Source organism: Echinops telfairi, unplaced genomic scaffold (genome assembly GCF_000313985.2).
Source record: "Echinops telfairi isolate 266 unplaced genomic scaffold, ASM31398v2 ScPeMD7_7400;HRSCAF=8409, whole genome shotgun sequence".
NCBI lineage: Eukaryota > Metazoa > Chordata > Mammalia > Afrosoricida > Tenrecidae > Echinops > Echinops telfairi.
Window position 1 is genome coordinate 12,561,310 of NW_022111300.1, and position 13,128 is coordinate 12,574,437.

General features: G+C 49.3%; 1 protein-coding gene across 3 annotated transcripts in view; it reads right to left on the reverse strand.

Moving 5' to 3' along the window:
• Positions 1 to 3,547: 3,547 nt before the first annotated feature.
• Positions 3,548 to 13,128, reverse strand: part of KCTD1 (potassium channel tetramerization domain containing 1) — a 252,253-nt gene continuing 242,672 nt past the window's right edge. For all 3 annotated transcript variants that reach the window (XM_030887285.2, XM_045296230.1, XM_045296231.1), the window contains exons 4-5: positions 9,511 to 9,816; positions 3,548 to 4,482 (exon numbers count right to left, since the gene is read on the reverse strand). In XM_030887285.2, the coding sequence (XP_030743145.1) occupies positions 4,324 to 4,482; positions 9,511 to 9,816 (465 nt within the window). In that variant the 3' untranslated portion in view covers positions 3,548 to 4,323. The remainder of the gene's footprint in view (positions 4,483 to 9,510; positions 9,817 to 13,128) is intronic.

Sequence of the window (13,128 nt, forward strand, 5' to 3'; positions counted from 1 at the left end):
AATGATGAGGACGATTAGAAAGATTTGAATACGAATGCGAGGAGGGTCAGTGAAGGGCTGCTACTAGGACCCCAGCTCATTCTGAGCAGGATGTCCTTAAACATGTTCCTGTGATCAGAGGCTGGCTGCAGACAAGCTCTCCCAGGGATACACGTGTCTGTCTCTTAGTGTCTTCAACAAAAAAAGGAACTAAAACAGTGACTTCTGAGGGGACCTGCCAGGCTACCGGCATCCAGACAAGTCGGCCCAGAAGGTGGTGGTGTCTTGGTATTCGAAAGGGGGAGATCCTGCTAGGTTTTCTCAAGACAGGACAATTACAGGGGCTTATTAGGAAGAAGTGTTAGGAAAATGGCCTTGGTGAGAAAACGACCAGGAAAGTTGCACCGAGGGATGGGTTTAGATCATGACAATTAATGTGCTGAATAAATAATAAATTGAAGAATGCTGAATTCATTAGGCAGACGGAAACACCACTTTCAGAAGTGTATGCAACTAGCTGGAGGATGTCAAGGAACAACAGGTTCACATTTGGATATTTTTGTCTAATCAAGTTTTTTTATGCTTTTGTAGCAGAGTACTTTTGACCTCACATCACTATTGATTAGAAATTAGACAAAAAAATGACTGTGACCTAATTATATTTTGGTCACCAGCTCTTTCCAGAGGTACCTCAAAAAGTTCAAACTCACTGCCATCACCTGCACGGACTGATAGCAATCTCACAGGACAAGCTGGAGCCGGCCCTGTGGGACGCCAAGACTGTCGATCTTTAGAGTAGTAGGAAGCCTGGCCTTTCTCTGAAGGAGTGGCTGGTGGTTTTGAACTGGTGCTCTTATGGCCCAACATGAAACCCAGGATGCCACCAGTGCTCCTGTTGCTAAGACCTAAATAATAAACCCTTGAGAATTTTAAGTGAGACGCAGCTTTACTTCTGGAACACAGATTTCTGAGATCCTTATGGGCCTGGTGACCCATCACGCTGAGCTCTTTTGAGCCTTGAAAAAGCGATTTCCTAATGTCAACAGTCAGACAAACAATCGCCTGGTAACGATGCTGTAGGCATCGTGCTTGTTGGAAGAACTTTGTATGTGCAGTCCCATTTAAGCAACAGCAACTCCCTGGTACCACTAGAAGTTGTGCTGTCGGCTAGATGATGATGCAAACACTTTGGCCCCGTTTCCATGGCCCCGTTTTAACACGCAATATAAAAATCTTTGGACATTCATTCGTCTTCAGACTCCTTCATCAATTGGCTACCCTGATTTACAAACTGTCTATTAAATAAGGCTCAATCCATTTATATTCTTGCCTTAATATGGTGTGATGTTTGCTCTGTCGAATTGGATATGGCACTCTGTAGAGGGATGTGCAATTGGGCGGAGGTGGGCGAACAAAGTGGGTGCCGATAGTGAACAAACCCCCTTCAGTGGAGCATTTGGTTGGGGGAATACGAAGTGCTCATTGGAAGTTTGGGGTGAATGTTAGCTGAAGATACTAAACAGCAGTATGTCCCAAAGTACAACCCTGGCTTTCTTGATTTCAGGAAAGTTCACATAATGAGGAGGGATACTTGGTAAAATCCTAGAGCAACTATACTCTCCCTTCAGTGGGTGACAGAGCAGCTGACCGTGCCCGGGCGAGATGGTGGGGTCTCAGCCTCAAATCGGGAAAATTAGACAACAATGTGGTAACCTGGCTCGGCGTCATTACAGCAACCCAGCGTTTGGGCGGTGTCTGCATTTCAGGAAGTGATGGGAGCCATTAGCAGGCTACTTTTGGTTTCAGAAGCCAGATATATTTTCATTACTAGTGTCTTCAGGCACAGACTATTTTTAATAAAAAAAAAAATGGTTGCAGATGGAAATAGCCTACCACCACAGGCAGCTCTCTGCAGCAGGAAGATTCTAGTTTCCCTGTCAGTCTTCTCAGTACGTTGGTTTGATCTGGAGTGTCTGGAAGGAGGAAGACCACCTAGGGAAGAAAGGTGAGGGTAGGGCAATTTGGAAGGAGCCTTGGTGGTGCAGGGGTTAAGCAGTAGGTCCCTAATCTAACCCACCCCTTAGGGTAGAACTGTCCCTGTGGGTTTCTGAGACGGTAACTTTTTATGGGAGTAGACAGCCTCCTCATTCTCCTGTGGGGTGGCTGGTGGCTTTGAACTGCATATCTTGCAGGTTAGCAGGCCAATGTGTAACCACCACACCACTGGGGCTCCTGAAAGGCAAGAGGCCTGATGTGCACCTGTGAAGATGCAGCCTAGGAAGCCCTATGGGGCGGCTCTTTTCCACTCTGCTTTGAGTGGGAGTTGGTGCAATGCCACACAGCCACAGGGGCAGTTCAGGGAGCTAGCATCTCAAGAACTTGGAAAAAACTCCAAAGTCAAACTCACTGCCATCAGTTGGGGCTCATACTGGTCCTATAGGATGCCAGAACTGCCGCTGTGCGTTTCTAACAGTTGCCAATCTAAGGTGATAGAAAGTCGACCTTTCCCTGAGGGTGGTTTCGAACCGCCAATCTCGTGATCGAATAGCACCGTGTGTAACCCGTCATAGCGCCAGGGCACCGTAACTGGGATGAGTGAGGGCTAACTCTAACGCGATGTGGAAGTCTCAGGTGTCCCAAAAATGTCCCCTGCTTCTCCCCACTGCGCAGGTCTCTTTGGCAGATGGTATTGTCGACCCAAACTTGCCACACAGCCTTTGTCGCTTTCCTCCACAAGGGGGGGCTTTTACTTCCCCGTCCTTTGAATCCCGAGGGGCCTGGGTAGGGCAAACAGTTGATGTTCCTCTCTGAACTTATACCTTGCTGGCTGATTTAACCTCACCTACTCCTGTTGTGGAAAAAAGGCTGGCAGTTTGCCATCTTAAAGATTATGGATAAGGCCATTCTGTGGAGCAGTTTCACCCTATAACACACGGAGTTGCTACGCGTTGGAATTGACTTATTCACAGTGGGCTTTTCCACCCCCTGAATCTGGGCTGGCCTCCTGTCTACGCAGCCCATGGAATGTAGTGGGAGGGCACCATGCAGTTCATCTAGGGCCTCTTGGACCAGAGCTTCTGCTTTCTCCCTTGGGGACACGGGCCTTTGGGGTACTCCCTTTTAGAACCTAGCTACCATACTGCAAGGGGCCCAGCTACCTGGAGAGGCCACCAGCTGGCCATGTCATTGTGCCATCCCAAACCCTCAGCCCACGAATCGTGGCTTCACTCCCAGGAAGCACAGTCACACGTGAGACTGAAATGTTGTTTGAAGCCACTACGTTTGGGCCAGGTTGCAAACCAGCCACAGGTACAAATGCCACGTTCACAAGAAGAAAGCTTTGTCTCACTAACCCACGTGAAAGAACTCCGTCGAGGGAACGTAGTTGGCTGGGCTGGGGGAGGACTGCCGGCAACGTCCTTGTCCCCGAGGGAGGGGCTGTGACGTCAGCATGGGGGAGCGCCTCCACTGGAGCCTCTCTTTGGATGCTCGCTTGGCAAAGGAAGTTCAAATCACCTTTTTCTGCTCAGATCCAGCCTCCCCCCAACACGCGTGTTTCACGCAGACCTTATTTTTTAAACAGAGTTTATTGTATTTAATACATTATAAAATTTGAAAAATTGTAGGAAAGCAGCAGACTCAAACTTGGAGCAACTCTAACAAGTAATAATTCTGGCCCCTTTGCAAAACCGATCGGTTTAAAAACAGTCATGTTCACATCCGGGAGGCAGACAAACGAGTGCGTGACTTCTGTATAAACTACAGTTAAAATTTCATGGCTAACATCTTTCAAATGCAATGTGCTCAGCGGAGTTGTCCTGAAGTCTGCCAGGCCCCTGTCTGAAGACAGACAGAAAATCTTGAGATGCAAAGCAATGCCAGTCAAGGTGGGGTGGTTTTATTTTTTCCATTAAAAAAAAAAGGCTAGAAGAAAGAAAAGGAAAACGGAACCCAGGATGGCTGTTTGACACTGGGGACTGTCAGGAGATGTGTCCTCACCGGTCATGGCTTGTTTACTGGTCAGCAGGCCCCAGGGGCCTAGGACCCTTCACGGCCATCACAGCACCGACTGTAGCCACCACCCTTCTTGTTTGCATTTCCTACCTTTTGACATATATAGATATTTATATATTTTTTACACCTCGAGGATAGCGCTATTCCAATTGTTCCCGTATGAATACAGGTGTGGTCTCTATTCGATAGAAATGTGTCTTTTATTCAATGTGACGTCCAGGACTTGGTTTGCTGACCCAACTGCACAGAAATGTCCCTTGTTCGTTTGCATGAATTCTTGTGTATGTTTTTGTGTTGTTGTTGCTGTGTTTGCCTAAGAAACATGTCCACTCAGTCCAGCGGCTCCTGCTTTATCCGGATGACGGAGGAGACACGGGCTGTCCGTCTCAGTTCCCGTCGCAGGATGTATTCGCTGAACTGGGACGAGTCCACTCCTCCCCCGCAGGAGCCCACGATTTCAAAGCCTCGGTGCTGCAGCCTCTCCAGGACCTGCCAGAGGCAAGAAAGGCGTCCAGTTAAGAAGGAGCTCGGCCCCCTTGGCCACGAGGCCACACCCACACCCCACTGGTCTGGAGCAGAGGCAGCCGATCACTGGCAGCTCTGGCCAGTCTCCTCCAGTCCTCGAGTCTCGGCGAGTGTCTCTCAGAGGGTGACCCTGGATTACGGGGCAGTAGGGAGGGGGCCAGAATTGCCAGGTACAAAGAGTGAACCCATTTGGCTGCTGCCCGAACCAGCTGAAGTTGGAGTCCACTCAGAGTGGCCTCAGAGGTGGGGGTCGGGGGGATCTGCTTCTGCAAAACCAGGCGTTGGAAACCTGAGGGAGCTTGGTTCTCCTCTGACACACGTGGGGTGGCCGTGATTGGGAGGTGGGGCAATGGCAACCAGGGGGGAGCCCCCCGTGCTTCTAATACTGAGACCTGCCACTCTGTGCTTGCGGAGACATGCCTGGCACCACTTGAGAAGGGAGAACATGGATACTCCTGGCCACGGAGCCACAGAATTGGGTTACCAACGCAGGGGTGTTTTAGGGTTTGGTCCCGCAGCCCACGTGTTTTGGTTTTCTTCCAGTACGCAGCCATAACTTCTCTCCGAGGAGAGGGTTCACATTCCAGAGCCCATTTACCGCAATAGGCACTAGGCTCAATGAGATGAGGAAGGCTATGGACGAACAATATTGCTTGAACTTGCTTCGCTAGTGCTGCGTTTGTACTGTCAGCCCTGCCACTGCTCAGTTTCTCAACACTGACTACATCTTCGGAGATTCACACACCTTTAACAGTGGCAAAAACGGACTGCTAAAGCCTGCTGAGACTGACCTATAGGTCTGCAAGTCTGTGGCACGTGAAATTGATGTATTGCCTAGTTGTGTGGACAGAGAGGCAGGAATAAATGCAATGGCTGTGCGTTAGAAAATGATCCCAAAGAGCTAGCTTCAAGCTTCTCCTACAGACGCAAGCCACATAATCTGTTCTGTTAATGCTGAAATTCAATGCCTAATGCCAACAAGGTTCCTGAATTGCTCACTCCATTCCTGACTTCTTAAATGCAGTAAATAGTTCCTGCCATCCTTAATTCATTGCCCCGTGGGGTTTCGGAGGCTGTAAAGCTTTACATAGACAACCAGGCTCATCTTGCTCCTGAGGAGCGGCTGGTAGATTTGAACCACTGACCTTGTGGTTAGCAGCCCAGCACATAGGCCACTGCATTGGCAGAGTTCTGTTTTGCAACCCTTTAGGCAAAAATACCAATCTAGAACATTCTTTTCGGAATTTAACAAATACTAGGCTTGCAAATGTTCCTGCCAGGACTTTGAATATAATGAAATTACTCTCCCCCTTCTCTCCGCCGTATTCCAAAAGCAAGATGACTCAATTCCAACTTAAATAAAAGGGTTGGCATCATTTCTCTGTGGGTCATGAAATGTAACATTGACACATCACTTTCACAGTGTAGTCACGAACGAAGGGGGACCCTTTGGTATTTCATCATCTACTTTTATATGGAGTATAATCTACAATGACTTTTATTTATTTTTTACAAAAATTTTATTGGGGGCTCTTACAGTTCTTATAACCATCCATCCATCCATTGTGTCAAGCACATTTGTACATATTTTGCCATCATCCTTTTCAAAACATGTTCTTTCTACTTGAGCCATTGGCATCAGCTCCTCATTTTTTTCTCCCTCCCCACTCTCACCCTTGATAATTTAGAAATTATTTTCATATCTTACAACGACTGCTATCTTCTTTCATCCATGTTTCTGTTGTTTGTCTTTCTGGGGGAGTGGCAGTTATATGTTGAGCATTGTGATCAGTTCCCCCTTTCTCCCCCCACCTTCCCCATACCCTCAAGGAATCATTACTCTCATTATTGTTCCTGAGGGGTTTATCTGTCCTGGATTCCATATGTCAAGAGCTCTTATTTGTACCAGTGTACCTGATCTGGTCTAGCCGGGTTTGTAAGATAGAACTGGGGTCATGATAGTGGGGCGGGGAAAATTAAGGAACTAGAGGAAAGTTGTATGTTTAATTGGTGCTATACTTTACCCTGGCTGGCTCTTCCCTTCTTGTGACCCTTCTGTGAGGGGATGTCCAATTGTCTACAGATGGGCTTTGGGTCTCCACTCCATGACCCCCACCTCGTTCACATCAATATGATTGTTCTGGGTCTTTGATGCCTGATACCTGATCCCATCGACACCTCATGACCACACCGTCTGGTGTGCTTCTTCCACGTGGGCTTTGTGCAATGACGTTTATATGGAGTATAATCCACAACTGTTATATGGAGCATAATCTACAATTACTGTTACAGGGAGTATAATTGACTAAGCTGGAAATCTCCTATGCAGCCTACTAACCAGTCTCATCAGCTTACTAGATGAGACTGGGAAGCACGAAAGTCTATGTGCCAAAAAGCCTGAAAGGTTTAAAAAAAAAAAAGCTGAAAAAATGTAAATGCCCCCAAAACAAGAACGCGTCCTCTGAGAAAGTAAACAGCCTGCATGGCTGTGCTCGATCTGTCACTACATTCAGCACACACAACTAAACCAGTCAGCATGCAGAGAGAACTGAAAAAACCCACCTGAGTTTCAAATCAAGGTGTACTCTGGTGGCATGTCAACAAGGTGAAGGACAGCTGGCCGCAAGGAGAACTCCCCAGCAGAGGCGGACCTTCCCCTGGCAGCATCAACAGCCCAGTTTGCTTGCACCTACCACTGCACTGGCAAGGCTTCCTGGCCGTGACTCAGAAATACAAAGAACCTAACTCCGACCACTCTCCTTTCCTTCCATTGTGGTGGTAGCTAATCTAGGCCTTCCCTACACCTCTTCCTCCACAAGGGGTCCGGCACACATAATATGATACCGATCCAATCAGATCCAATCCGCTGTTACCTTACATGTGGCCAATGCGTATTCCAGTGCACTGCCAACAGCATAAGCCTCTTGGCAAATACCGCCTTGGCCACTGCAAGACGCTTCAATGTAGTGATCGTTGAGTTAAAGCAGCTCCATGTGGCAACGCATAGCTGATGTTGTGGTCCCATGTCCATCCAACTAGCACAGTGGTCCTCAACCTTCCTAATGCCATGACCCCTTAATATAGTTCTTCATGTGGTGGTGACCCCCAAGTATAAAATTATTTTTATTGTTGGCATTCCATGATTCTCACCTTCCCTATATGATCACTGAAGACAAAGTGGGTGCATAAGCAAATGTGGTGAAGAAAGCTGATGGTGTCCAGCTATCAAAAGATAAAGCATCTGGGGCCATCTGGCTGAGAAGCAACAAAGCCCACATGGGAGAAACACACCAGCCTGTGTGATCATGAGGTGTCGAAGGGATCAGGTATCAGACATCAAAGAACAGAAAATCTTATCGTTGTGAGTGAGGGGGAGTGCAGAGTGGAGACCCAAAGCCCATCTGTAGGCAACTGGACATCCCCTTACAGAAGGGTCTCAGGGAGGAGACGAGCTAGTCAGGGTGCAGTGTAGCAATGACGAAACATATAATTTTCCTCTAGTTCCTAAATGTGCCCCCCCCACCCCCTCGGCCCACTATCATGATCCCAATTCTACCTTACAAATCTGGCTAGAACAGAGGATGTATGCTGGTACAGATAAATCCCTCAGGACCAGAGAATGGCGATACCGGGAGGATGGCGGGAAGGTGGGGTAGAAAGGGGGAACTGATTACAAGGATCTACATATAACCTCCTCCCTGGGGGACAGACAACAGAAACATGGGTGAAAGGAGACCTCGGACGGTGTAAGACATGACAAAATAATTTATAGATCAAAAAAAATTTTTCGTTGCTACTTCATAACTGTAATTTTGCCACTGTCATGAATCAGGAGACCCCTGTGAAAGGGTCATTCGACCCCCCCAAAGGGGTCGCAACCCACAGGTTGAGAACCGCTGAGCCAGCAGTTAATTCGCTGCATAGTCAGGGGAGCAGGGAGCGTGGGCCACGGCCGTGTCGCTCCAGTTACCCCGATGATGCAATGTCTACATCTGATCCTACTCAAAGCATCCAGGGAGTGTGTCAATCACACCCATCTATGAGAGTTACCCACAGGCCTGTGGGGTGGGGCCCTAGAGGAATGATTAAATGCCGCCCTGGCTCCGAACGCCCGGCCCCTCCCTCTCTGGAAGAAAGCCAGGGTAAGGGTATGTGTGGGGAGAGGAGAGGCTTTCAGTGCCTTACAGGCCCCACCCAGTGCACTCACTGCCCAGGGCCACCCAGGAGCTTTGCTGCGCACAACCTTAGGGGCACCAGGTACTCAGTGAAGCAAGCACATGGGCCCCCTGGGTCTGCGCAACTCAAAGCCAGGCCCCCACTTGTGTGAGGGTGGGTGCCTGCCACTAGCACGATGGAGGCGGGTGCTCTTTTCTGCCAGTCGCCTGCTGATCTGCACCTAGTTAGCTGTCCACCCACGTGCAGAGTTATTTCAAGCAGTCACGAGGCAGAATGGTAGTATGGGTGCTTGCTCAGCTCTGGGCCCTGGGCAGGTTTTGCTGGCAAAATATTGAATGGGATCATGGGTCCACTTCAATTAAAAAAGATGGGGGCCGGGGGGTGGTACTCTTATTCTGTTAACTTCAAATAGCTATGTGTCTTCCTTGATAGTCCTAATAGGCAGAGCATGCTCCCACCTCATGGTCTTCAGCACTGCTAGTCCCTCTGCCGGAGGGACCCGCCCCAGAGAAGTCTCCTCTCACTTCCTGGAAAACATTCATGCCGCCCTCTGTGTGCTCCGTCTCCCCCCCTCCCCCCATTATGTTCCATGAAAACAGTGGTGGCTCTGGTCTGTATACCCAATACCAGAACCTGGCACACAGTAGGGGTGCAATTTGTACGTGTGGACAAAGTGAGTGGGTGCCACGGGGGGCGGGGTAGCGTAGGGCGGGTGCCCCGCAGAAACCTCAATTCTTGAGACACTGCCGGCTCTTTGGCAGAAAGGCACTGGGCGAAGGAAGGCAAGGTCAAGGATTAAGACGGCCAGCTCTCTACCTGGACTGAGTTGAGGTGACAGTATCCGTTCAGTGGGAATCTGATGACGTGCGTCGAGTCGTGGTTCCAGCCGGCGTTGACCGAGTTGCACATCACGTCGCCGATCTCGGGGAACACTTCTTCTATCAAGGACTTGTCGCCGCTGAGCGCGATCCTCTCGCCGAGGTCGGGGGCTACGCGCACCACGAGGCACTCACAGGGCCTGGAAAAGCGGCCCGTTTCTCTGTCCTGCTTCCATCTTTCCATCTCCAACAACATTGGCTGAAGCTGAAAGTATTTTGCTTCTTCATATAACAAAGTGTAGTCCTGGGGAGGGAACAGATATCTCACAGTACAAACGCAAACATGAAGGACTGAGAATGCTCACTGCCCCCCACCCCCGAGTCAGTTCAAGAATCTGAATGTGGGGGCAGAATTTTCACTCTACCCCATTTGTAAGGACTCAGGTTATCCGTGTCCACGTATGCGGGTGAGACTTTTGGACCATTGCTAATGGCCAGGCAGCCCGCCCTCCCCGAAGTGCTTCACGTGAATGAAGTTCAGGCCTGCACCTCTCACTACTGCCCAACACGTTGAAACCGTCAATATCACCATTTTGCAGATGAGAAAACTGAGCTGTGAAAGGACTGACTCAAGATTGTGTGCCCTTTAGTAGAAAAACGCCCTCGGGGCCTTTAACATGTGATTGCTTGGGCGAGAAGCCAATTGAGGTCCTCTCTGATGGGCCTTGGTGCCCTGGTGGCGGATGGTTACGGGGTGTGCGCACGACCAGGGCAGCGGTGGGAAACCATCAGACCCTCTCAGGGAGAACGAGGCGGCTCTTTACTCCATGCAAGAGTTAGTTTCAGAAAGCCACAGAGGCAGCTCTTCTCCCTCCTGGGGGCTGTTGCTCGGGGTCAGAATTGACTCAATGGCCGTGACTGTTTGTTCCGAGGAGACCCGTGGACACGCCGAGCCTCACTGTCAAAGGCGCACGCTCCACCAGTGTGGAGCCCAGAGGGTCTTAGAGGAGGGTGTGGAGTCTGGTTGAGTCAGCGGTGGCAGAGGTCTGAGGGCAGCCATGCCCGCTTCTACTTAAGCCTATGTGTTTATCTGACGTGATTTGGGGGTGACTGGGAGATCTGGGAAGCGCCCCCTGGGACCATCTATTGCGGCTGCCATCCTACACGGAGAGCAGTCGTCAACACTAGGTCTCGACATCAGGAAGATAAAAGCAGAGAAGGACACAGATTCCTTTCTGAAAGCGAAACCAGCCAGTCCATTCGCGTCCGCTGGTTCCTTTTACTCTCGCCTTAAAACCCCCCCAAAACTACTGAATTAAAGCAAGTACCTAACACACAAGTATTAAACGGAGCACAGGAAGACAAGACAAGGAGGGGGAGGCAGCGGCTTAGGAACAATGTGAACAAGCGAGTCAACATTATGTTGACGCGTAGCTATGGCCACAATCGCTTTCCGGGTGTGAGACAGTGGATCCTTGTCCAGACTCGCTGACTGAGAACGTGCTAAGCAACTGACACAGGCCTCCCTCCCCAGGCTGGTGCTGCGGGAGAGCGAAGGCTACAAGCGCGCAGTCCAAGCGCTGGCAGGGGGCTCTGCTGTGGACTGAAGTGTGAGGAGGCGAGGAGGCGGCCCCTGTTTGAATTTGACATGTTGCTCTTTTGCTTTCAAATCCAGCCGCAGCATTTACCCAGCGCCTCCAGAGAAAATAGTGTGGAGAGGCGAGTGGGGCTCTCGAGGGTGCTAGCTGGGGCATTTGCTTTGCTGCTGAAAAACGTGGACCAGGTGGAAGATGCTCATCTGCCAATACTTCTCTCTCACCCAAAGAGGCTGCTGCTTTATTCCGTCCCTCTTGTGGCCAACCCCTTCATTAAAGAAGTCTTGGCTCTCTACGGTGAGGTACCACATCCAGTGCACGTGCCTCCAGCTTATTAACCCTCCTGCTCCGCAGGGGATGCTGTTTGGTTTTAAGGATGTGCGCCTGGCTGGGCCTGAGGGGGCAGGAGTGAGACAGGGTGCAGGCTCCCAGGAGAGACCCCACCGCAGAGGCCTTGTTCCCTTGCCGAACATCAACTGTGATACCGAGAACGATCACGTAAGCGAGCTCATGCTCATGGAGGTTTTAAACGGGGCCGAGAACGACACAAGCTACAGAAGCAAGAACTTCTATGACTGCTTCCCCTTGTCTCGTGGGATTCAGTGACAGGTCTTAGCCAAAAGGAGACCATTTTCACCTCCAGCGAAAATACACTTTGTCTTCTTAGAACCACCAAGTCTTCCACTAGTCGAGTTCAGGTCCGCAGAGGGGTCTTCTTGACCAACTTCCCCTGTGGAGACCCTTTTCAATCCTGCTGGATGGTGACCGTTTAGAATGCTACGAGCTCAAGGGCACCACGTTCCCTGTGTCGGCAGCTCTGATCGTTGTAAAGCTCCTTGTCAGAATGACCCGAATCTTCCAGGACCGCCAACTGATGTATTCTAGATTTGCCCTCTGGGGCTGCAGTCATGGTCGCCCTTTGTGTGTTCGAAGGCAACTATTGGGTCATAATAGTCTTCAAGCTAAAAGACTTCCACATGGCATTCCAGCTTTTCAGTGTCTGGTGTGCATTTGACTTGGTCAGTGGGCTTTTGAGAACCCCCAACTGACCCTACTATTTCAGACATAAGCCATCTGGTGCACTGTAGGACCTCTGTCACCATGAATATAGCCATATTCTCTCCCTAATTCTGTGATAATTATCGTGAATTTAGTGGCTTAAAACACCAAACCCTTATTAGCTCACAGGTCTGAAGGGCAGAAGTCTAAACGGGCTGGCAGTGATGCCTTCCTTTTGCAGTTCTAGGAGGGAGTCTGTCTGCTTGCCCTTTCCAGCTTCCGGAGGCTGGCCACAGCCTTGGCTTGTGGCCTCATCACTGTCCCTTCCTCCCATCTCTAACGCTGACTCCCCCGCCTCCATCTTTCACTTATAAAGAGCCCTGAGATTATACTGAGACCACTGGATAATCCAACATCCTTCACTTCATGCCAGTTGTACAGCTTCCTTTGCCATCTGAAGTAACAGATTCCTAGGTTCTGGATATTAGGAGGTGAACATCTTTTGAGAACTATTACTCTTACCTACCACACAGAAAAATGGACATATTAGTTTTTCAGTAGTCCCAATACACCACTGGTTCACATTTTGCTTAGATAAATATGAGGGTATTTGAAAAATGCAGGGAAAATGTGTATTATGAAAAATATGCATGGATCTGAAAAATTTTTATTCTAAAACACTCGTATTAGCTTGTTATGATATGTCTGAGGAAGATATAGTTTGAAGTACTAAGAAGGATAAGACATCCGTTTGAAAAAAGCTCTCATCAGAGCAACACAAATTGTGCTAAAATTGAAGCATGAGCAAACATCAAATTTATGGTGGAAAATGGTGAAATCACTGATGAGTTACAAAACGTTTATGGGGACAATGCCCCAAAGAAATCAGTAGTTTGTAAATGGATGGCTTAATTTAAGAAGGAACCAAACGAAGACAAATGGGTGCATAAGCAAATGTGGTGAAGAAAGCTGATGGTGCCCGGCTATCAAAAAGTATAGCGTCTGGGGTCTTAAAGGCTTGA